At 34.7% G+C, this 25,894-nt stretch overlaps 1 protein-coding gene across 1 annotated transcript in view; it reads right to left on the reverse strand.

Annotated features, from left to right (window-relative positions):
* Positions 1 to 345: 345 nt before the first annotated feature.
* The window catches only part of LOC106073953 (secretory phospholipase A2 receptor-like), a 28,023-nt gene continuing 2,474 nt past the window's right edge, over positions 346 to 25,894 (reverse strand). The window contains exons 2-19 of the mRNA XM_056011150.1: positions 23,159 to 23,250; positions 20,804 to 20,909; positions 20,275 to 20,469; positions 20,038 to 20,153; positions 17,374 to 17,473; positions 17,027 to 17,233; positions 15,891 to 15,982; positions 13,813 to 13,924; positions 12,264 to 12,467; positions 11,854 to 11,969; positions 9,178 to 9,259; positions 7,559 to 7,768; positions 6,490 to 6,590; positions 5,769 to 5,865; positions 4,911 to 5,015; positions 2,274 to 2,504; positions 639 to 815; positions 346 to 362 (exon numbers count right to left, since the gene is read on the reverse strand). Coding sequence (XP_055867125.1) covers positions 346 to 362; positions 639 to 815; positions 2,274 to 2,504; positions 4,911 to 5,015; positions 5,769 to 5,865; positions 6,490 to 6,590; positions 7,559 to 7,768; positions 9,178 to 9,259; positions 11,854 to 11,969; positions 12,264 to 12,467; positions 13,813 to 13,924; positions 15,891 to 15,982; positions 17,027 to 17,233; positions 17,374 to 17,473; positions 20,038 to 20,153; positions 20,275 to 20,469; positions 20,804 to 20,909; positions 23,159 to 23,250 — 2,360 coding nt within the window. The remainder of the gene's footprint in view (positions 363 to 638; positions 816 to 2,273; positions 2,505 to 4,910; positions 5,016 to 5,768; positions 5,866 to 6,489; positions 6,591 to 7,558; positions 7,769 to 9,177; positions 9,260 to 11,853; positions 11,970 to 12,263; positions 12,468 to 13,812; positions 13,925 to 15,890; positions 15,983 to 17,026; positions 17,234 to 17,373; positions 17,474 to 20,037; positions 20,154 to 20,274; positions 20,470 to 20,803; positions 20,910 to 23,158; positions 23,251 to 25,894) is intronic.

Here is a 25,894-nt window from a genome sequence, read left to right on the forward strand (position 1 = left end):
TTAACATCACTTCCTGTTTTATTAAACATCACTTACTGTTTTATTTAACATCACTTCCTGTTTATTTAACATCACTTCCTGTTTTATTTAACATCACTTCCTGTTTTATTTAACATCACTTCCTGTTTTATTTAACATCACTTCCTGTTTTATTTAACATCACTTCCTGTTTTATTTAACATCACTTCCTGTTTATTTAACATCACTTCCTGTTTTATTAAACATCACTTACTGTTTTATTTAACATCACTTCCTGTTTTATTTAACATCACTTCCTGTTTTATTTAACATCACTTCCTGTTTTATTTAACATCACTTCCTGTTTTATTTAACATCACTTCCTGTTTATTTAACATCACTTCCTGTTTTATTAAACATCACTTACTGTTTTATTTAACATCACTTCCTGTTTTATTTAACATCATTTCCTGTTTTATTTAACATCACTTCCTTTTTTATTTAACATCACTTCCTGTTTTATTTAACATAACTTCCTGTTTTATTTAATATCACTTCCTGTTTTATTTAATATCACTTCCTGTTTTATTTAACATCACTTCCTGTTTTATCTTCAAATAATAAAGAAAACAAAACATTCACTATTCTCTGCAATAGCGTTGAACAGTTTATCAACTTACCAATTAATTTTTTCAATATGTTTTCTACAAAGTAAGAGCGAGCCACACCGCTTGGGGTAAACATGGCTGCCGGTAACACAAGAGTTGAGCCAGCCAATCGACTGGCGCTGTCTTCCACTTGCAAGACAATAGTTACTGGTTGCGTTGATGTCACCTGGGCGTAGCGCCTGGAAACATCTAGAACATGAAGGAACATATTTAAATATTTACGCAAGGTATACATGCACATAAACAGTCTGGTCAGAAAGTAGTTAAACACAAATTTTGATTTATTTATACCTGATATATGTATACAATTCCATTTACTAACGCATTCATTACACCCACAGTTTATTTGTCTATACTAATACAAATAAAAAACATAGTACATTTTGTAATTATATATATAATTGTGGGTGCTTCGTGACTGTACGTAGAGTGGACTAGACTACAGTAGCAAGTCACAGCAGTCACATTATCCTTATCTTATCTTATAAAAAAGACGTTTTTTTGGAAAGAGGATCTAATCTAGTCGTGCATATTTTTTAAGAGCAGTGTTTACCAAACTGTTTTACGTCAAACCCTAGAACCCTAGTGTTTGGAGAGGCTGGAATAGATGTTCTACGAACCACTGGAATGATTAATAATTAGGCCAATGCGTGAATGAATCTTTTCTATTTTTTATTATTATACTTTCATGCTTATAGCATGCTCTGATCGCTTTAGTCCAATGTCATTTGTGGACCAGTGGGGGGGGGGGGGAGGGGTATATAGGTTTTGGTTTTCAGTGCTGCCTTGAGGCGCTCAGGAAACACAACTCTGCCCGAGTCGGTTGTCGAACCTCGAGCCCCCTTCTAGGTAGCCAAGACAAGCCAAGTTCAAGCGCACTTAGACTCTACCACGCTTCCCACGTTTTCCAAAGATAAGTAAAGTATGTTACTAAATAATCAAAAAGTGCGAAGTGTCCCGTTAAAGAAAAATTTTGAGAAGCACAATAGAGTCTTGAACTCTGTTATGTCATTATTTTCATGACTGATTCAGGCAACCTATTCTATGTTGTAATGGCACTGATGAAAAAGGAACGCTTTTTTCTTGTATATGGGATAAGAATAAATATGCCTCTATCTTTATGTCTTTCTGAGTATTTTTAAACTTATGGTTAAGTATTTTATGTACATTGCTAATTATTTATGTTAAGCATAAAGTTGTTTCATATTCCTGTCATTATTTCTGAAACCTTTCTCTCAGAAAGCCCAATTCTTTAATTTGAATAATTTATTCGGTTATCTTATAAAACCTAAATAAATATTTTTTATATATTATCTTAAGTCCAAAAAAATGACATCAACGATTTCTATGAGTCATTAGAATTTTTATTTTTGGTGAAAACGCCATAAAGATCAAGTTTGGCGCCTTTTTGCTTTTAGTGGAATTGAGAAAAGCAGATAGAAGCAAATAAAGAGCTCTCACGTAGATCGCATTAAACACGCTTGAGGTCCAAAGAAAAGCCATCGTCAACAACAGACTTAAAATGACCCCCGACATACTACGACTTTGTCTGCATCAGATGTGGCAAAATGTGCAGGTCGACACATGTGGTTTGCGTAACCAAGTGCACTTAATCTACGGAATTTAAGACAATGACTCATAACTTACATTTATTACACGATATCACCAGAGGCTCCAGATGTAATGTTAATGAGCTGAATGGGTCCACACTATAATATTTATATAACATTTGAGCTCCACACACAGACGTTATATTCAAGTACACTGTTATAGTGGAGTAGCTGGAGGTTATAGAAAGTCTGTTCTTGAAAGAGCTGGATGCTGTCAATGCTGTGGGTACTGCTATAATATAATCCTTTAGTCTTAGTGCTGCTGCAGCTAAAAGAAAACCAAAACATATTTTAATTGTAGTAGTATTCAACTTATAAAAGGTTACTTTCATTAATGTGTCTGTGCAGTTTATATTCCAAACAGAATATTTCAAAACATTTTATAAAACTAATTACTACTATATTTCTCCAACCCTTTAACCCAGATTGGTTTGAACTCTTATTTGTGATGTCCCTCATCGAGGAAAAGTTTTTATTGACAGGTCATTGTTAGAATTGTGACAAACAGTGTTAGCTTGTCTTCGTGGTAGGGATAAATTAACGAGTTTCCTCTATTGGAAAGTTAACCTGGTTATCTTATTATTTTATATAACAGTCGTTATTTCAAAAGGGAATATGATTACGTCCTACGCTTCATCAATCTAGTCATGCATGTTAATCAATCTATATATATAATTCTCTTCTTCCCTCAACAGTTTTAACGAGTAGTAGGTAGTAAAGAAAAGATCACTCTCTTATTTCTGCGTAGAGTCCAAGAGAAAACAAGTGTAATGTTCACATTACGCTCCCATTCCCCTTAGCCAGCGGGAGGTTTGGACTAGGAACTAATCTTAGTAATCTACTATGTATATATATATATATATATATATGTGTGTAAATAGCAGGGCCGGACTTACCCATTGTGGGGCCTTATGCGAAACGGATTTCGCGGGGCCAAGTTTGGGTAGGGAAGCGGAAAAGAAGTGAAATTAAAGAGTTTGTATTAGAAAATAAATTCGTCTATGCGTTTTATTCATTCTTTACTACGTACAGAAATACTTTACGAGCTTTGCGTGTAGCGAAGTCATACAGTCTATCATAATAATTCTGTTTGCTACATAGATTACGCTTAATAGTAAGAATTACCAAATGTTTCAATCTATCTTTGAGGCGCGAGAATCTTCTTTCACCAGAATACACAATTACGGTTGATGCATAATGTCGCGCGTAAGACTCGCGTTTTCCATATTGAATGACACCCAAAATGACAATTTTTGTGTATATATTTCTGTTTATTTTAAAAACATTTTGTATATTTTGCGATTTCGGGAGAATTCCAGGAGCTCTTGGTAAATCGCCAGTACGGCGCGGGAAATTTGTTTTAAGTTATAAAATGGTTGAATGTAATAATTTATAAACGTTGAATTAGAGCGGGTCCTATGAAAGTGCGGGTCCCCCTGCTGTCTTATAGGTTGCAGTGGCCTAATGCCGGATCTGCAAAATAGAGGCGTATGCTACGCCGCCTGCCGACTAGTGACTTTAATTCTGCCAAGTCACTGGTTTTCCTGTCTGGCTTAGGCATGCTATTCCATGCTCCAATAGCACTAGGGAAGAAGGAGCATTTGTACAAATTTGTCCTAGCATATGGAACGAGGAATGTGCCTTTAATCTTTGTGTTTTTCTGAGTATCTTATTAAATTTTGTTTTTGTATTTGGCTAGCACGAGATGACGAGTTCCTGATATGGGGTGTATAAGATTTGAAGTTAGTTGGTGACTGGGCTCCGAGAGAGTTAGAGATCTGGTGACTGGAGTTTGAAAGAGTTAATCGAGAGTTGTTGAAGTTGGAACTCAGGAGCGTGTGATTTTGTTTTAGGATAGGCAAGTTGTTCCTATCGGTGTAAGTGTTGGACATTGAAATTAACACTCTTTATCTTTGTTTCGGATTGATCTGATCACACACATTGATTTTATGTTTATATTTTTATATAATAATGAGTTGAGTCTCATGAGAGAGTGTGTTATTGCTACACTGTTAGATTTTAAGATCTTCCTGCTGTCATAAGACAGAACTAGGGCATAGAGTTGCGCACCATGAATGCAAGAACCTAGGCAACGATCCTTACAACCATCCAGACAATCCCTAAATAGAGGATGTTTGCGATAATTTAAAAGTTGCTTCTCTTAGTTGGGTAGCCAGCAAAGGTTAACAAGTCCCTCCTGCCCTAAGCTTACTGGTTTATGGTACAGTTACTTCCCTTTGCTCTTTCTCCCATTACCTCCGAACCCAAGTGATAATTATTGTAGACTAAAAAATAATACAAATGGAGGCAGCTCAACGAGGAAAGGTGAATAAACTGGGGGTCGCGGTGGCTGAGTGGTTTAGCAATTGGCTTCCGAACCTGGGGTCCTGGGTTAAAATCTGGCTGAAAACATATATTTTGAATTTATGGATTTTTAGGACACCTCTGAGTCCACCCAACTTTAATGGATAACTGACTTAAGTAGGATTGTTGTGCTGGCTACATGACACTCAGCTCCTGAACTGTTTGCAAAAGAATGGGATGGCATTAACGTCCATCATCTGTCCTATAGATGGCAAGCTCTGTAAGAGGACATTTACCTTATTTCAATGAACTGACATAGAAAATCTAAATAAATACTTTCTATCTATAGCTTTCGTTCTTCTATAGTTACCTGTCTGACATATAAATGCGTGTGTTTCGGAGTCAGTGCTAGTTGCTGGGACGATGCTGGCGTTAAACCATTTCACAGCTTTATTGTTACTGTCTTGAAGCCAGACTTAGAGAAAGTAGTGAGAAACAATAATACAAGAATTAATAGAGAGAGTGGTGTTAACAGCATCATATAATTATTAACCACATTCATGCGACATGCCCCCCCCCCTTTTAGAGTTATTCGACATGTTAATATGAGAAAATATACATAATAAATAAATGTCTAATGTGTGGACTCGAGACATATCTTTATAGATGGCCTGAGCATTGACCTGCATCGTCACAACCTGTGGGCAGTTAAGACTAATAGTAGGTTGCCACGTCACATGTCTGCATGATGCGGCAATGAGCTATTGGTCTAAATGTCCCACAGGTGGTGGCGATGCAGTTCGATTTTCAAGCCTTCTCTAAAGATTGGTCTCGGTGGAATACATACAACAGGATCACTCACTTCTAATAAAAAACGTGAATAGCAAGATTGCATGGCAGCGACATAATATTTAATGTAAACAAATTAATTGTAAATTTCGAACTCATTTAGGGTGGGGGTGGGCCCCTCAAGTAGCGGTCTGGGGTGACTTTCGAATTCGGACACTCCCCTAGCTACGCCACTGACAACAACATATAGATTCATATCAACAATAACTACAATAATAAAAGATTACATTAAGGCAATGTTCTCCACACGAGTTTAATTTGAGAATATTGTAAAAGAATTTTTCTAAGTTAAAACTAATAGAGTTGAAGGCATGAATTGTTTAGTTCCTATATTAAATGTACATTACGTTATGTCTGTGTTCACTGCTGGTTTAAGTACCTGTCTCATTCAACTTGACCATTGTTAACAGTTTATTGGTAAAGTCTGTTGTATTTGAGGGATAGGCCAGCGTGCTTCTGTCTTTTAAGCAAGCTTCCTGGAAGGATAAACAAGCAAAATATAAAGAAAATACTTTAAAAAAAAGGTTTCTTTTTTACAACTATATTCATCAATAATGTAAAAGTTACCTCTCTTATTTGATACCAAACAAAATTATTAATTACGATTATTAATTGGCTAATTACTTGATTTTTTAAAATAGATTCATGTTTTGTTAGGTACAATGAATAACCTTGCAAAGTTTAAACTTGATCAGAGAATGGATGTTGGAGAAATAACATGCACATCTTTTTACCGGACAGACAGACAGACTAAAGTCAGTTGAAATAAGCTTTGTAAAACTACACGCCATATGTATTCTGGAAGTAGTATTAAAGTAGATGTATGTGTTATTTGGAAATTAAATAGCGTGTAGCAAAATAAATGGATTCGCCCCTGTTCAGATTACCTTGTATTTAACCATGTTCCCCCCCCCCCCCCCTATTTAACTAACATATTTAAACTTTGTAGATACATGCTCTTTATTAATCGACATTTATATATGATAGATCAGTGTCTGTTTATTTGAAAGTGTTAACAGACGAAATAAAGTCTTCAGTATCCATGAAACACTTCGTTTTATTTCACTTAGAGTCTAAGAAATAAAATCAAGGGACATAACCTGTGCTTCAGTCCAGGAGAGATGATCGTTTCTTCTCAAGTAACATTGTCCATTGATAGAGACGTAATTACTTTTGATTGACTTACATGGATCTCTCTTCGCTACAAACAAAAACATTGAACAAATATTACTTTTTAATGTTAATTGAAGTAAGGTTAGCCATGAGCTTGGCCAGGATTGGTTGATTTAAACTCAAAACAATCTCAAGGAAATTTTCAACTCTAATCCCTCACCCATTTTGGCTACGCTCATGGAAAGGGTAAGTTTCTTTTTTTTTAAATTATTTTTAAAGAGGGGGGTTCTAATCTTAAAACCAGGAGGATTAAACTCTTAATCCTCTTGAAATTTTTATTGCTTTAGTTTTTTTTTAATTAAAGAAGCGTTCTTTAACCTCAATCCCCGTAGTTGATAGATATAACTTTCCTATTTCTAACTTAATGTTACACTAAAACCATAAGTTACATGTTCCACCAAGATCAAAAGTTATTTGTTACTCTAAATACATAAGTTATGGATATGGCTCCTTTTTGTCTCGGAAGGGAATGGATGCGCCCAGATGAGTCACTGGTTTTGGTATCGTCTTGAGACGGGCAGAATCTGGAGTGACTGATCAAGCCAATTCTAGAGCGGCAGAATAAGCCACAATTCGTGCATGTGTTTGTATCTGATTCAGGGCTAGCGGACAGGGCAGCTTTCCATAAATTATATGTTTCAGTAAAATCATAAGTTATATGTTACACTAAAAATCATAAGTTATATGTTACACTAAAAATCATAAGTTATATGTTACACTAAAAATCATAAGTTATATGTTACACTAAAAAATCATAAGTTATGTGGTACACAAAATCCATAAGTTATATGTTACACTTAAACAATAAATTATCAAATAATGCAATGACCTACTCTGCATTTGTAGTGAAGTTTTCAATTTTGTTTGGATAAAAACGACAAAAAATTATCATGTCCCACAATCCAACTTTTCCTCGATGAGCTGCCTCCACTAGATTTAACATCACAAATAGAGTTAAAACGACAAAAAATTATCCTGTCCCACAATCCAACTTACCCACTTCACAGACCAAAGCGTGCTGACTGCTGCAAGACTCGCCATACAGTCCACTGACAGGATCCAACAAAACACACACATCAGAAGTATTTGTGTCCACTACATCAGTCCAGTTCACAGTTATGGAGACGTTGCTGCTTGTCCAGGCAAACTCATGGCTGTATGGGTCATTCTTTCTTTGAGCACCAACCCATGCACTTTGACCTTGAACTTAATAATAGAAGCAAGTCAACAAAACGTGTGTGTGTGTGTCTAGAACTTATAGGATTACTTTGAGTTTGTGGAAGAACAAGATGACAATGTGATTGTGGCAGGGCGGCTACATTGCTTGAAGTTGTAATGGATATAGGTTCACATAATAGGAATCGCATTATTCGAGGCATTGATTCTCAGTTTCACAATATCTTGAGGTATTCAATATGTCGTAGGTTGTTCTTGTGATACTGTGATGCTGGGGATTCTTATGTAGATATTGATAATAGATCTTACGAGATTCAAATAATGAAGATCCTTTACATCAAAATACAAAACTTTAATTCATGAACTAGGAATCACTCTTAATATACAAAATGTAGAAATGAAACTGTATTAATTAAATATCTTCTTCAGAGCTCGTTAACAAATAATTTTTTTTTAATATTAATTCTACAACTGAAAATATATGCGACTTATCTGTTTAACTGGGTTGCCTGGGTTGAATGGGTTGCCTGGGTTGAATGGGTTGCCTGGGTTGAATGGGTTGCCTGGGTTGAATGGGTTGCCTGGGTTGAATGGGTTGCCTGGGTTGAATTGGTTGCCTGGGTTGAATGGGTTGCCTGGGTTGAATGGGTTGCCTGGGTTGAATGGGTTGCCTGGGTTGAATGGGTTGCCTGGGTTGAATGGGTTGCCTGAGCTAGCCAAGAAAACCAGTGACTTGTCAGAATTTAAGTCATTGGTTAATATGCATGACTAAATGCATGACGCGTAGGACGTAATCATCTTCTTTTTTGAAGTAACGTCTGTATTATATAAGATAACTTCCTTATGACAACTGACGCTTAAAACCCCGCTAAAACCAATCCCATATTTCTCAGGCAAACCCACCCTCAAATCATGTGATCAGAAGACGTCAGAGCTCTAGAAAAAAAGATGGAGCTAATTACTAAAAAAGTTATTAAATGCTGCTAGACTGCTGCCGGACACTCAGTCTCACTATGGTGCTCGGTTGGATATGGTCGTTAGAGGAGACGATTAGGGCGATTGGGAAGGAGTATTGAACTCTATTTGGAGTGCTTAAGACCGAGACCATTTGCACTGGTGGGGATGGAAGAAAGCCTTAACAAATATTTGACTCTCCACACATATTTATGAAGGAGACTTTTTTATGGCGGACACTTGCACGGCTTGTGTGATACAGATTAGAAACATGAGGGAATTTTTCTGGTGTACTCGGCCTTTGGACTTTCTTCTAATCAGAGCGTCCTGGGATATGAGCCATCGGTAATAGTTGTGCATAATTTACGTCTCTTTGTATTTTTCCCAGACAAAAGTTTGTTCAGGCAGACTTAAACTCAACTCTTAGGACAATTTTTAAAAAAATCAGGTGGAATTAGTCGCTTTTTTTTTCCTCCATAATTCACCTTTCAAAAAGTTGGCAGCACTAGTGAGCCTTGAGTCAGTTGTAAGTTCTACAAGCTTGTAACCTTTCTCTGCACATAAAGTCTACAGAAGAAAAAAGAATATTTTAATGGAATTAAACAACAAAATAAAGTACAAAAAAAAAACATGAAGATTGAAATAGATTTAGAAATGTATTCATATTTTAATATTACTAATATCTTTAAAGCAACTTAAAAATATCATTGTTGTAAGTAATGTGATTTGAACTGTTAGTGTTGCAAAAAATATCCTTTGACCAAAATAAGTCATCAATCAATTTTACATTTAAATACAAAAAATAAAAATAAAATATTGGACTTCTAAGTCCCGAGTCAATATAACAACTGACAGAATTAACAAGTCACATCAATTAAAATACTTTATAAAATGAAAAAAAAATGGTGAGGATGTCAGTATTGTATCCTGATACCCCTAAAGCACTAGACATACTTTTTTTTCCTCTTAAAAATTGATGAACATTTTTTTTTTCTAAAGAGTTAAATCCCATTTTAATAAGATATCCAGTATCTCTGTCATCTGAGACGGAAGGTTGTTATTTTGATTTATACTCTGAATTGTGGACTCTTATTCCTTGATGAATCGATCCATTCTTCTATAGTCTCCTTCCTTTGTATCATATACATGACAATATCGTTAGGGACTGGTCGGAATTGAACGAATCGTTATTCGTAAATATGTAAATGCAATGCAAACATAAGGAAATGTAATAGTTAGTAGTTTGTTTTTCATCAAATATTTCAAACATTTCCTAAGACATTTGTTTTTTTCTACATTGTCTTAACAAAGTTTTATTTCTATTAGTTCTCGAGTTTATTGTGCTTTCTATTTTCTTAAGAGAAGGTTTGGAAATTAAAGCATGAGGTCTTCCACAAAGTTGCCTCCCTTTGATACAAAATCTTTTATTGAGAAAATGTTGCTAATGCAACTGTGAAGTCAATTTTTCTTTCAAAACATGTATTCGACTTAATGTTTCATGTTCAAATATAATGAATGAACTTATTTCTTTGACATTGTACACATTTTGTTCAGCAGACTTAGTCCTTGACAACCTTTGTTTTGTTTTATAAAAAAAGCAGCTTAATGCATGAATCCATTGTGTCACTGCTAATTTCATCCAAATGCGTGTGTGTGTGCGTGTGTGTGCGGTGAATGTGTGTGTTTGCGTGTGTGTCTGCGTAGTAGTATTTACTAAATGATTACATCTGACATTTTCGTGCTTAGTCAAATCAGATAAAGAAATGGGTGTGAGAGAGGAGGGTAGGTGGGTCAATGCAGTCAAGCGTGCAGACACTCGACGCATGAATTACAAAAGGGAGGTGAGTGTATCCTTGCTGGAGAGAGAGAAAAAACAAACGAGCACTGGGAGAAGCGGAAACTGTTTAACATTGTGTGTCAGGGACGACAAGAACCATAACTCTTTGTATGCATTCACTGCCTAATCAATGGTATCAATCCCTTGCCATAGGAAGCTTTAAAAATTCTAATCAAACATTCATGACCTTTTTGTCCGATAAACTGACATTTAGACCCGTTAGTATAGCCCGGAGGAGGGGGGATAATAGAGGATAAACGCTAATACAGGAAAGAAAAAAACAACAACTCTGCAATTCAGTTCATTCGGTCTACTATTGTACATGAAGTTAATGTCGATGTGGGTCATTTCATCAAACTCCCAGCCTCTGTGGGGTTGGCAAAAAAATAGTCAAAAAGCCGGATAGGAGTAAAATAAATGTTTTTTTTTTTTGGTGTTTGTTCATGCGTGTGTTTTAAATGTGTAGCTTTCAACAAAAAAACTCTATAAAGTAGGATTTTAATAGAATTTCAACAAATACACTTTTATATATATATATATATATATATATATATATATATATATATTTATATATATATATATATATATATATATATATATATATATATATATATATATATATTTATTTATTTATTTATTTATTTATTTATTTATTTATTTATAATGTGATTTGTAAAACCTAGAGAATAGCGGTATGTATAAATGCTTGATATATAATATGACCTTCTGTTGCAAAGCGGCTAAGGATCTTCTCATGGATATGAGATGAATGCCTGGGCATTAGCTGTGGTAGGAACGATGTCGCCCACACATGATTTCCCCCCCCCCTCTCCCCGCAGCTGATATATCTCTAAAGGTGTGGCCAGTGCCAGTACAGTTTGGGGTCAGCGACGTCGCAGCCTCTTCCTGGGTGTAGTATTGAGGGCTGCTGATTTTTCTTCTGGGTTGACTCCCGAAGCCTTTCCCATGATTGGGTAAAACTGCAAGGCAGCAGGGTCTTTCCTTCTCCTAGGTGAGTAGCCAGCAATGGCTAAAATGTCCCTCCCCGAAGGTTCCTGGTTTAGGCGCCACTCGCCTTCTCCCCTCCTCCTGTTAGTGAAAATAGTTCCACGGACCAGGAGTTGGACTGATTGCTAGGGGGTTAATTGAGACTCATTCCATCACGAAGCATTTTATAGGTAAAGGAATGCTTATAACCATTACCACTTCCGGCAATGACAAATATATGCCTAACATCCTTATATATATTTATATATATATACATATATATATATATATATATATATATATATATGATAGTATATAAGCATGAATAAATATCTACATGCGCTTTATCCCAAGTCATTAGAGATGTGAAGAGAATAAAACAAGTCCCATTATCGAATACAGAATTTTTCCAAGGGTAGCAGGGATCTGTAATTGGCTCCAAACGATTGACCTCTGGAATAAATAATAAGGACAACAAATTAGACCAATAATAAAACATAATACTTAAAGATAAATGTGTGCAATGTTGACTTTTGTTTATTTCTTGTTCCAGATATTCATCTACTATCAATTTCTAGAAAATCCATTGTCGAGATCCGTGTCCAGGTTTCCTTGCCCAGAAGGCTCCTTAAAGGTACCACTTAAAAAGGGGGTATGTAAAACATATGTAATGCTTTTCTTTTATATAAAGACCAAAATTATATGTTGAGTGTAGAACTACTTACCTTTAGATCAAATTATATTTACCTATGTCACAAAGCACATTACTAAGTTCCTCGCAGCCCGTGACATTGAAAGTGTCGACGTCGACTATTGCCACACAGCTTTCATTACCAACAAGGTAATCATGTCCACTTTCTTGCCACTGAAAACCGTTAAACTTGGAAATAGACGTATTAGAGTAAGTCCACTGAAATGTTCCGTTTTTTCGTGATGTTAAAGCAATCCACGCTGTCAGAAGAGAAAAACAGCAACAATAAAGTACACATATCCTCTTCAACAATAAAGTACACATATCCTCTTCAACAATAAAGTACACATATCCTCTTCAACAATAAAGTACACATAGCCTCCTCAACAATAAAGTACACATAGCCTCCTCAACAATAAAGTACACATAGCCTCTTCAACAATAAAGTACACATAGCCTCTTCAACAATAAAGTACACATAGCCTCTTCAACAATAAAGTACACATAGCCTCTTCAACAATAAAGTACACATAGCCTCTTCAACAATAAAGTACACATAGCCTCTTCAACAATAAAGTACACATAGTCTCTTTGTTTCTACATAATTTATTTACAATACTTAGTCAGTCAATTAAAATACCCCTTTCAGACCTGGCGTTCTATACGACAGATGATTTAAAGGTCATTTGTTTCTATGGACGACGGCTTACGAATGTGTCATGTGGCCAGCACAACGACTAACCGCCCTTACTATTCTCAACTAATGACAGGTACCCATTGGAGTTTGGTGGACTCAGAAGGCGTCCAAAACAAAAATTTAAATTTAAAACGACAGACTTCAATGAGGTTTGAAATCGACATCCTCTGTTCAGATGCCGAATGGATCACTAAATAGCTTTGTATCGATCATTTTATTTAAATGTTAGATGTGAAGATGTCTTAATGTTACGATGAGATTGTGTTAATCAGACAATGCCTTTGTGATGAATGCATTTAAGAATTTGCAAGCTGAGTAGAAGGAGGAGCTGTAAAAAATACATTTCCCCCCCCCCAAAAAAAAAAAACAAAAAACAAACAACAACAACCTATTTAAAAAAGAAATCAACAACACACTTACAATTAATGAGATGTGTGCACTTGTTAACAGTTATGGAAAATGCTCATCAATTGTAGAAACAGTTTAGTGACTGTGAGATGGATGACTTCACTCAAATGGCAATCAATAAGGAAAAAAAAAGCCACACTTTGTTTTTTTAATTAAAAGAGACTTAATAAAATGTTAGTCACAAAGGTCTACAGTCTCCAGTATGCGGTATAAGCGAAACTTTTGAAATAGTTGAAATGATGCCTATGGCAAAGATACTTAGAAGCTAGCAAAACAACTGACTTGACCTTCTGCTTTAGGCCATAATGTGCCTGAAGGTCAAGCAGCTCTTCAAGTCTGTCCAGCGGGGCAAGTCGACTCGTACACTTAATGGCCGAGGAGAGCTTTCACACGCCATTAACCTTGAGCTGAGGAAGTCAACAGGCGCACGTCTTCTGTCTGTACTTGGGCGGGTTTTTCAATTGCTGATGCGACACTTTCTGTTTAATAAAAGTAAATACCTTGGCTACTCTTGACTCTAAAATAGTGGATCAACTCAGAAGATGTTTTCCTCTCGTTTTCAAAGATCAATTCAGAAAGTCTTCCGCCATAAAAGTTGTTTTCACAGTAGCTCTGTAAAAATAAAAGTAAAATCTCATGTATTTCTCATTTCTCATGTATTTCTCACTGTATTTATCTGTATACATTTTGTCAAAGAGATTGTAATGTAATAGTCTCTATAATCATAAAAAAAATTGAAGTGCTAAAATTTCAACATGAGTTTATACATGAAAGGATCGAAAGTTTAAATAAACTACAGGTGTAGCACAAACACATACCCAAAGCGACCCCAGCGGGTCTGTTTTATTTACATTTTACGCTACTCATGAATATTAAACCTTAATCCCATTGACGACATTGTTTTATAAAAAAATATATAAACAGTATGGTGAGTGTATTCGATATTATTAAACGTACGTCGAACTTCATTCATGGAACAGATACCTTTCAACATAGTTTTTATTTATGTGCATACAAAGGTAGATTTATTTGGAAGGCTATTCATTTCTTTACACCCATATGGCTCATTATTAAGGCAATAGATATAGAAGACTTCTTTCTAATTTTATACATTATTGAAAAAATCAAAACAAACTTTGTCTCCCATTAAGAACTTTCAATCTAAGAAGAAGTTGAAGTAAAGCCTTATCTTTTGGGTCGAATTAGGGGCTTATACATCTAAATGAATTCATGAATTTGAACCGTAAATCTCTTGGTTCGGAAGCCAAGCGCTTTACCACTTAGTCACAACGACCCCAAAAATTTCCTTATAAAATAGGAAGACTATTACGTCCTAATCAGTTAACATAGTCGTACATGTTAGAGACTTAGTCTCTTTAAAGTAATTGGTTTTTCTAGCTCTCCGTTTCATGCTTTTTTTCATAAGGAACCAATGCGGACTTAAACGAATTTGTCTCAGGTTATGAATAGTATTTGTAAATTAGTGTTTCATGTATAAGTCCTACTTTCCTCTATTGTCCTGCAGAGTCTCTAATTTAGGATCATTACAAAGCTTATATTAACTCACTTTGGTAAAATGTTTGTACAGAACATTTCTCCCAGACTCTATTCGCGGATCAACTTGAAAATTTGCACAATCGTGTCTTTTACCTGACAAAACTAGAATCAATATAACACACACAAAAAAAACACCCAATTAGTAGGTAATGAATTTTTTTTTTGGGGGGGGGGGTTTGAACAAGGGAAAGAACTGATGTGGTGGTATAATTTGAATTAGACTCCTGTATACTTTGCTTAGAGAAATAGCTCACCGTTTAAAAAATTTAAACTAATAATTGATAGCTATAAAACCCTCTATTTTAATAAACTTTCCAATGCCACAGATGTTAGCATGCAATTATGATAATATTTCTTATCGTATACATTTATAACTTTTTGTTTAAATCTATTATAAATTTAATTATATGACTAATTTAAACTACTTGATTCAACTACCCTTAATTACCCACGGTCATAGAAGAATTTATAATATATTCCTTTTGAATCAATAGTGTTACTTTATCACATGTAAAAAAAACAAAAAAACTCCTTTTATTATTGGAATCTATTCTAGTTTCTCCATATTCTTTTTAGTTAGGGTTCAAAAAATATAACATTCAATTTGATTTTTTTAAGTTCTTGCACACGACAAAATGTGTTAAGTGTGTGTGCATGGCTTCCTAACAAGTAGGCTCTAGTTCAAACCTTTATGCGGATAAGAAATTTAAAAATTATATTTAGCTCTAGATGCATAGTCTCTGCTTGGCAGCATGGAGATATTTTCTAAGACAACAACATTCTTTACCATGTCAACATAAGTGCAGTGACTAAAAATATACTTTAGTTAACAGTAAGCAAGAATGTGCAAAGACAGAAGAACTGTATAAACAAAGAAAAACAAAGAGTAACAAACATCCAGTGGGCAAAAATCGATACTTGTATTAATTGTATCGATACCTGTATTTGTATTCTATATTTATTAAATTGAAGACAAACCAAAAAAAAAAAACAAAATCAATACTATCATCTTAGTTCTTACCTTAGCCTGAGTCCAGGTCAACATGGTGTTGGATAAAACAAGACATCTACCACGAATGTAGACAGACTCTTTCAAGAACCAGCATGGGTCGGCTGAATTGTTGTGTCAATAAAAATACAACAAACCAATTCAATAGCTTCTGGATCAAATTGTATAACAAAGAAATTAGAGTATTCAGGGTGAAAAAATAAATTAATGCTCTGTAGCGCAATGTGAATGTAGGTGATATAATGAAATGTATTGTTGACGTAGAGAAGACGTCATAGAATGTTATTTTTGTCCTAATAGCTTCGAGTATTTAGAAACCATTTTAGTGGTAACGGAAAATATTCTTCAATGCTCGAACAACTAGATTCAGGAATGTCTTGGCAATATTTGAACACGACCTCAAAGTTTTGCGAGCAAGAAGGCGCGCTTGCATCTAATGAAAATGAAAGGCATTTGAGGGCAGAGAGACTTTATAGGCTTGTGAAGAGAGAGATAGAGAGGAAGAGAGAGAAAGAAAGATAAAAACAGCAAAGAGAGGAAGAGAGAGAAAAAAAGATAAAAACAGCAAAGAGAGGAAGAGAGAGAAAGAGAGATTTAAACAGCAAAGTTGGCAAAGAGATGAAGAGAGAAATATCATAGAGCTTCAGAAAGAGACCAAAACAACAGAAAAAAAAAACTGGGGAAAAAAACAAAATTGAAACAGAAAGAGCAATAGAAAATAGAAAATAGAGTTCAGATACAGAGAGAAATATAGACAAAGAGAAATACAGAGAGAAAGAGAGAGAGAAAGAAATAGAGAGAGATAAAGAGAAAGATAGACATTGAAAGGGTAAAATGCTTAGCAAAAAAATCAAAATGCACAAATATTTAAATAAATATACTGTATATAGATATATATATATAGATATAGATATAACAAGATCTATTTTCCTAAAACAAACTAAAAGCATACAATTCTTATCTTATCTTATCTTCTAAAATGTTCTCATTTCTAAAAAAAATAATAGTAATTTTGGTTGAAATCAAATTTACATGAGAGATTCTTTTTGCAACAAATCTAAATATGTGAGTTGAAAATGTCACTAAAAAAGTAAACAATTGAATATAGTTAAAGTAATTAATTACAAAGTAGTGATATCATCACTCACCTCTCTCACATAGATAGTAATTTGCGATTGCGCAAGAGACTTCATAAAACAATCCTTCGATTGGGTTCATGGCCACACAGGAAAGTTGAGTCCTACTAGAAACATTGACCTGCGTAAAATTGTCTACCCACTGATAAAGTAGTTTTGTTGAGCTTGTATTCCATTTATAGAAACCATCGTAATCTACGTACGCTCCAACCCAGACACCTGAAAAAAAAAATACCCAGTCTAGTTGTATTATCCAGATACATACATCTACATCCATATTTTTGGTAAAATAAATGTTACATTAAAACATGAATAATACATAAATTCTAATATCTATCATATATGAATGTTATATTTACCTGAAGTGTAATTGCGTTCTTTAATATATTGACTTATTACACCGTATTCAACAGTACCGGTTGTTTCAGAGATAGAAGCGTTGAATGTTTGGCATTGAATCTAATAACAACATAAAACACAAGTCAAAGACATTATTTGTTTAACATAGAGTCCTACTTACTCTTCAAGCATTTTTGCATATTTATTAACCAATTAGCATAGATTCTATGTTTCGTCTGATTTGGGGTGTTCGCTAGTGTGACTATGATTTACATTTTTTTTTGCATGTGTAAAAAATTTTTTTAAAAACTAATACTAAAAAAAAAGACGTTTACTTTATAACTAATATTAAACATATTATTGTAACTCTGGTGGTGATGCGGATAGGTGTAGGGGTAGTTGTGTGTGTGTGTGGTCAGAGGACACAAATCACCCCTGGAGAGAGCTAGACGAAGGGTCATAAGTGACGAGTGGTGACGGTGAACCGCGATGACTGGCGCTGTTTCAAGAAACATCTAAACTGAACACTGCTAAGGCCATTTAAGTCAGATACAGACACAGAAGAGTCGAACAATGCTCCGTCCAGTTCTAGAAGGCCATTAAGGACCCTATATAAAGAGCGAAGGTATCACAGTCGAGTCAGTCACAACTTCCCCATCTACGATTCAGTACGTTACGACAGAGCTCAACAAGGTACAGCGAAGCCAATAGAGTTCTTCTTACAACAGTACAGAGTTGATTCGGCAGTTTAGTTATCCTTGGTAGAACATTGGTATAGTCAGCGTTACCAGTTCCTAATAGTACATTATTGGTTGTGATTTTTTAAACATTCAAGTTTTACATTACTTTGGAAAACTAAGTCGTCAAATTCTTTGTGTGCGGTGCAGTTTGCAGAGCCTGAATAGTGAGAGAGTAGTCACAATATAATACAACATCTTACTGAGCCCACTGCCTACTTCTTTACGTTTTGCCCAGCTTGATTTTATATGTAAATGTATCTGTACAGTGTTTCAATCCTGCAGCACTTTTTTTTTATTAGAATCGTGAACAAATGTCACTAAGTACAGGTCATGTGTTAGAAAGAGAGGAAAAATTTTTTTTTTCTTTTTCTTTTTGCTATTTTGTCTTTTTTTTTTTATTTTTTAAAGTCATTTTTCTAGTCGCGCTCAATTAATAGCAAGAAAAATCAATATTGTTTTTTTTTTATACGAAACAAAACAAGTCCTAACATCTTTTCCCCCCTAAAGAAAACGTCCATTCTTGTAATGCAGTATCGTTGTTTTGGACCGGAAATACATCTCCATTATCTAGCCGCTGAGCTAGCACAGCTATGGCAAGATGTGCACGCAGCTAGGACATTTGGAGACAAGATGACGGGATTAGGGAGGACATTTTGAAATATTTTTTGTTCCGCACGCAATATCAGACCTATTAGGACGTGACAGGACGCTCAGTTCAGAATGGCCATTAATGTATGGCTTAAAATCAAAGTTTGAATAGCAATACATTCTATAAGTATATTGTTCTCCAAAGCTGACTATTTAGATATATAAAAGTAAAAAATATGAATAGTCAGTGATTCTCAGATTGTCAGATTGCCTTTGAGGAACTATGACATTTAAAAAAATTATTTTTTAAAACCTGGAGCTAAAATATATCGATCTCTCTATCAAATGAGCTGCGGCCTTTGCGATGATCTCTTTCCAAAATCAATGCCTTATCGTATCTAAAAGTAATTTTAAAACAGTGATTTTGAATTATGATTGCTTCTGTAGTAGCATTTTGCAATTTCATTTCATACAAGTTTTTTTTTGTTTTTTATCAAATTTTATTTTTATAGTTTACTTGTTTTGACTTTTTCACGGCAATTTTTTTTATACCTTGTGAAAGGCAGAATTAAGCGAGCACTGAGCGATGTAACCGATTAATTAACAGCCCTAACTTTACAATATACAAACTAGTTGCAATAAAAGTAAAATTTAAAAAAAATCAATATTCTATGTTCATTAGTTTTGATTTGAATAATTATTAATTTGAAATCATGTCCTTGTACTAATTAATTTGTTTGACTTTGAGATTAAGAAATAAGAGCACGGATTTAAATTATTTTTTTAAGGTTTAATACAACTACATAAGTAGTCGTACAATTTTAAACCAATTTTAAAGATTTCTGATTACTGGATTGTAAAAGTTCTATGTGAGCTTCATGTGTAGCTATTTCCTGGCGATAAACATCTCACCTAAAATTGGACAGCGTTATGCGACAATACCGATGGTAACAAATCGTATATTTATCCACCTTTCTGGCCCCCACATGTAGGCTGGCTGCACTGATAAAGATGTCTTGGAGTTTCCATCATCATCCAGCAATGTGTCCAGTGCTTCGTATATACTGATGGTACCAAATCGTATATTTATCAACCATTCTGGTCCCCACATGAAGGCTGGCAGCACTGATAAAAATGTCTAGAAGTACCTATCATGAGTCCAGTGCTTCTTATTTGTATTTAAAGAAACGTACTACAGGTTTTCGATCCAGTGGATGATAACGATGATAATAATAACAACGTATTCTCTACATGCTGTACGTTTCAATGTAATCTTTTAGCTGTTTATGAAAAGTAATTTTTAAAATTCCTTACAGTTTAAAACGTATACAAATGTTTGTCAAACTAGAGAAATACCTTAGCCTCAGAAGGTGACAAAGGAATATTAAAAGACTTGTAACAAATCCCATCTTTGAACACTGAAGATTTCCAAGGATAGCAAGAGTCTGCCACGTTTTCCAAGCCTTTAAAATCTGTAAGATTTTAGAGACAATAATTATGATTTATTATTAAATATAATCGTTATTTAAGGCTTAAAATTGCACTATTTCTATTTCAAGCGAAAAAATATGATTGCATTGTTTAAGTATTTACCAATGTCACAGAAGAAATTTCCTTGGTTTTGGCAATCATTCACAGTGAATGTATTGTTTGTCAGTAATTGAATGCAGTGTCCTTCATGGCTTAACAGGGTGACATTGTTCAATAGGAAGGTTTCATTAATAGTGGTCCTGGAGTAGGTCCATAGATAGTGACCACTAGTTTCATTATCTGTTAACCCAAGCCAGGCTGGAATTTAAACAAAAATGTATTTTTGTATTAACCTGTTGATTTTAGTTCTTATTATCCATTATCCAGTAGAACAGCAGGAGGGTAGCTGCGGGAAGGTTTCAAATCCAAGACGATTGAAATGACCGTCTGGAGCGTAAACCACATGAGCAGGCAGCCAAAACATCATGTGTATGGATGTGTCAATGTGTGTTTGTTGTTTGTTCACGTTTGAAGGACATGATGAGTTATTTTGTTATGTAGACATGCTAGTATATAGATTTGTGATTAGTTTTGTTTTGTTTTTAAGTAAAAAGATGGAAGATACTATAAAGATAAAATTCAATTTTCTGACCTGAGCTGCTGCCATGTGTTTTCAACAATCCAGATGCTTTGATTCTTTCTTCCTCACTTAATAACTCTGATATACTCCCGCCATAAAAGTTGCTATCACAATAATTCTACGACAAAAATAAATAGAAATGCCATTGTCATTGTGTCTAAAATAAAAAAAAAGTGCTAGCAATTTTCACATACTCTGATTAATATTAAATCAAAACAAGATTTTGTTATAACTTTATTCCTTTTTTACCTATTCCTTAGTCAATTAATTTCAACTTTATGTTCAAATAATCTGCTAATCATAACATCCATATATTTAAAAAAATATAATTGACAAACAAAGAGAATTTTATGTTTTAATTCATTCTATGTAGAAACCGTCAACACAAATACTTGTAAGGAATTCATTAATTAATGGAGTGATCTCTCTAAAATTGTTATATATGACAGAAAAGATGATGGATAGATTACAAGTAGATAATTCAACATTTTTGTTTTTTTATTTCTTAATCTGAATTAACTGCGACAGTGTACAGAGCTTTTTTTCTAATCAATGGCAGGTGACTCTAAAATAAATATTTCTTTTTTTGGTATTCGGTGTATAAATATAGGTAGAGTGTATCATCTATGTATTTTAAAAGGTTAATGATAGTTTGGGGTACATTTTAGTGCTAGAAAGTCATATTCTAAGCTTTTTTTTCTTGGTGCACTAAGGCATTTCTAGTTGACAACAGTTATCTTTCAATAGGTCGTTCATGCGATAATTGAGTTCATCAATGTCACGTGTTATCTAACCTTTGTCTTTGTGAGTTCTTACTTTCTTGTGTTGGTTTCCTTTGATCGATTCAAACAGTTTATCTAGATCACATTCTCTGGTTTCTAAGTTTTACGGATTAAAGAATGTGAACTGGATCTTACAATCGAAATGCAAAGAGAAGATAACTGTATTTAAAATTTATTGATCTCAAATAGTGAAATCGGAAATAGTAATAATAATAATAATAATAAAACCTTCTATGTCTTCATGTCTTTAAGCACAGTGTTTCTCGAAATTGTTTCTAAATGGAAACCTTTGTATATTCTGACTTTAAAAGGGAATACATTTATTCGAGATATTATTTGACGTGTTAGCCTACTAGTTAATAGTTCTAGTTATTTCCAGTAGTTTGTGAAACACTATTTAGACCTCGAGGCGGACTAGGGTTCCGCGGAACACAGGCTGGGAAACACTGCTTTAGCGAAGTGTTCTTAGTGTGTATAAATGCTGCCAACTAAATGTTTTAATGTTTAGATAAATGATTAATTTAGTATCCTAGGTCTGATTAATCTCCTATGTAAATGTTATGTCAAAAAGAATATTTTAACTTCATTTAAGCCTTGTCACTGAAGTGACAAAATGAATTATGAGTTAAATCTCAATTTTTTTTTAAAACCTGATGTAATCAAACAGTTTGATAGGTATATTTCGTAAGGGCAAAATACAAAATGGCGTAAAAATATCTACATTATTTTTAAAAATTATTTATATGACACAGGGTAAACACGGTTTTACATTTTTCAAAACATATTCCCGCTTTTTGTGGGAAAAAATGGGACGCTTAATTACCTACGAAGTGAAATAGGATGTTAAATAAAAGCGTGTTTCCTGCTGAAAACATTTTTTTTTCTAAGCCACAATTCTAAAAGTAAATGCCTGCTAAAACTTTCCACAGGAAATACGTCAGAGTGTTTATAAAACTTATATCAGCTTACTCGTCTGTCTGTCTGGTAAAAGGTTTGTATACGTTATTTCTCCCACACCCATTATTGGATCAAGTTAAAACTTCACACAATTATACATTGGCATAGACTAGACGTGAATTAATAAGAAAAAACAACTAATTCGTCAATTAATTACAGGTAATTAATTATATTGTTGGATATCAGCAAGGGAAACTATTCCTTCAGTATTTGCAGATATGTCTAAATATGTTGGGTTTAACCGTCTTTCTCCACAATTATGACTCTATGTAGATCTAAACACATTTCACATCGAACTTAACATGAAGCTTGAAGCGTTTAGACTTGGGGATAGTTCTTTAAATTCGAAATAAAATAGTCTCATCCAAATGAATTTTTTTCTTCAAATCGAAAATTCTAGTAGTGGCAATGGATATTTTTGCTTATTAACTCCTCTACCTATATACCCGTGTTTGTATAAACTCGAAGCCACCAGTAGCCATTGTATAAATAAACTTCATAACTACACTTCTTTTGTAAACTTGACGTCTACACCAGGATTCAAACCTGGGAGCTTTTGGTTTAGAAGCTAAGCACTTAAAAACTCATCCAAACAGATCTAAGTGTTAAATAAATAATGATGGTTTACCTTGGACTCTTCCCACGTTAAGGGAAGCCGGAATAAAACCAGACATCTTTCCCTTACAAAAACAGATTCCTTTATCATGGCACACGGGTGTACTGGAACATGAAAACAAAAACCAAAAAAAAAAAGTGTTTATTTCGTGTTAAATATTATTTAACTTCAATAGCGAAACACATGTTTTATTTTTAAAAAATGTTAGCCATCAAACGGCATTTGGCATAAAAGTCAGTTGTCTCAGCTTAGGAAGACTGCTGCTCCAAAGAGACCTCCACTTATATATATATATTAAAAAAAAATGTGAATCTTATTACAATTACTCGTTTCCTTACTTTACAAGTATATGCTTTTTTTGTTTAGATATATCAATAGTTACGGTACATTTATCTTGAAGCTTAAAGAGGGTTAGACCCTCTATAAAACCCTGTTCACGGAATCTAATTACCATTTGGCACTACGATTAAGAATGTTAATTTATATCTGATCACCGAATACGATACTAAGATTTGGCTCTCTGTGCCTGCCATGAGTTTCTCTGAGCTTTTTTTTAAATTCGGATAAATAATAATAATAATCAAATCGTTCGGAAGACTGTTAAGGGGAGACTCATGGGCGTAGCCAGGATTTTTTTTTCGGGGGGGGGGGGGGGGGGTTGGGGGTGAATCTTTTTCCGACCCCCCCCCCCGACCCCCCCCCCCCCCCCCGCGAAAAAAAAGATATGTATTTATGTGTGTGTGTGTGTACATAATCTTTATTACATTCTGACCCTTCATTCTTTCGGAAGACGTTTATTATGCCCTAGAAGAGGTTCTTCCATGAGTTAGTGAAAAAATTGTAGATTCCCCTACATTACTAGCAAAGGGGTCTGGGGGAGCGCCTAGGGCAAAGCCCCTCCGCCAAGCACTATTTCTGATATTGAAAACCAACAAAATGCATATTCTGAGGTGCAATTTCCTTCTTTTAAAAAGTTCTATTTCAAAAACCTAATGTGCTATTCTTATTGACTTAGACCCTCCCACGCCGTTCGGAGCATTTGACGTCAAGCAGTTTCCATAAAAATCTGTCACTGGTAATGTCTGAAGCCTCTTCCCACCTACCATGAGGACCTCCATGAAAGAGTGGCGTCAAGTTGTACTAGGATATCATTGCAACTCTTCTTATGCGTAATTCATTTTGTCGGAGAACATGTCCTGCAAACCTCATGCGTCGTTCTCTCACAATCTTACTAAGGGGTCGACTCCCAGTTCGGCATAGGATTTCCTTGATTTAGATCCGATCTCTATAACTGACTCCTAAAATCTGTCTTAGCCATCTTTGTTGAGCTACATTTAGTGTTTTTCGATTTCGGTAGATGACTATTCACTGCAGTTTATTAATGGAGCCCTGCCACTGGTAAAATGTGTAACCTCTCTTGAATACGCTCTTGGAATTAAGTGACTGTAGTTTGCTTAAAATTTTATATCGAAAAAAGAAGTTTAATCGTCAAAATCTTCTGTTGGGGGTTTTCCACCTCAAAATGCTCTGTAGGGGGATCTTAGACTCAAAACCATCTGGAGGGGTTTTAAACTTTAAAAAAAAAAAGCCATCTGTAGAAGAAACTCAAAACCCCCGATTGGCTTGGCTACGCTCAAATAATTTTAGTGTGTAATTTGCTTTTTTTTATATTGAAGATGTATTTTTAGCACCAAACCCCTCTGAATGGGGGCTTAAACTCAAAACCCCTTTCGGCAACGCTCATAGCATTTTGAGTGCGTAATTCGCTTTTTTTTCTTACACTGAAGATGTATTTTTATCCTCAAACCCCCCTGGCGGGGGGTTTAAACTCAAAACCCCTTTGACTACGTTCATAGATTTTAGAGTGAGTAATTTTCTTTTATTTATATTAAAGAGGTACTTTTTAGCTTCAAACTCCACTGGAGGGGAGTTTAAACTCAAAACCCCATAGACTACACTCATAACATTTTTAGTGATTAATTTGCTTTTTTTTTATTATTAAAAAGGTATTTTTTACCTTCAAACCCCACTGAAGTCAAAGCCTATTTAGCTACGCTCATAACATTTTGAGTGCGTAATTAGCTTTTTTTTATATTAAAGAGGGGGTTTGTCGTAAATTATGGAGGGGGTGTTTAAAATCAAAATCTTCCTTAACTGTGCTCTTGGAATTAGGGGATTTTCGTTTGCATTTTTTTTGTTTTGTTTTATAGAAGAGGGGGAGTTAACTGCAAAAATCCCAGGTAGGGGGTTTAAAACTCAAAACCCCCCTGGTAGGGGTTTTTAATCTTGAACCCCTCTGGTAGGGGGTTTGAAACTCAAAACTCCTTTGGTTGTGCTGGGGCAAGTGATGTTTTAGTATTAAAATCTCACCTAAAATAAACAAAATCAAAACAAAAAATCAGTCACTAAATTCCGACCCCCCCCCCCGGGGGGGGGATTTCATTTCGGGGGGAGGGGTTTGAACCCCAAAAAACCCCCTGGCTACGCCCATGGGGAGACTACTATGTTTTTCGTTTCCCTTTAGCTAGATTCAATAATGGCAGTGCCAGAGAATGAAAAATAACTTCTTTCAATAATAAATGTAATAATTATACAGTTAATACATAATGTAAGCTCAAGTAATGGTTTCAGGAAAAGGAGGTTTTCTTTAATTAATGCTTCGACTATTTAGAGAGACTAATGTTTAGGTTATCTCTTATTCAAAGACTCAACGTTTTAAAATTGGACATTACACAAAGATAAACATTA

Source organism: Biomphalaria glabrata, chromosome 14 (assembly GCF_947242115.1).
Source record: "Biomphalaria glabrata chromosome 14, xgBioGlab47.1, whole genome shotgun sequence".
Lineage (NCBI taxonomy): Eukaryota > Metazoa > Mollusca > Gastropoda > Planorbidae > Biomphalaria > Biomphalaria glabrata.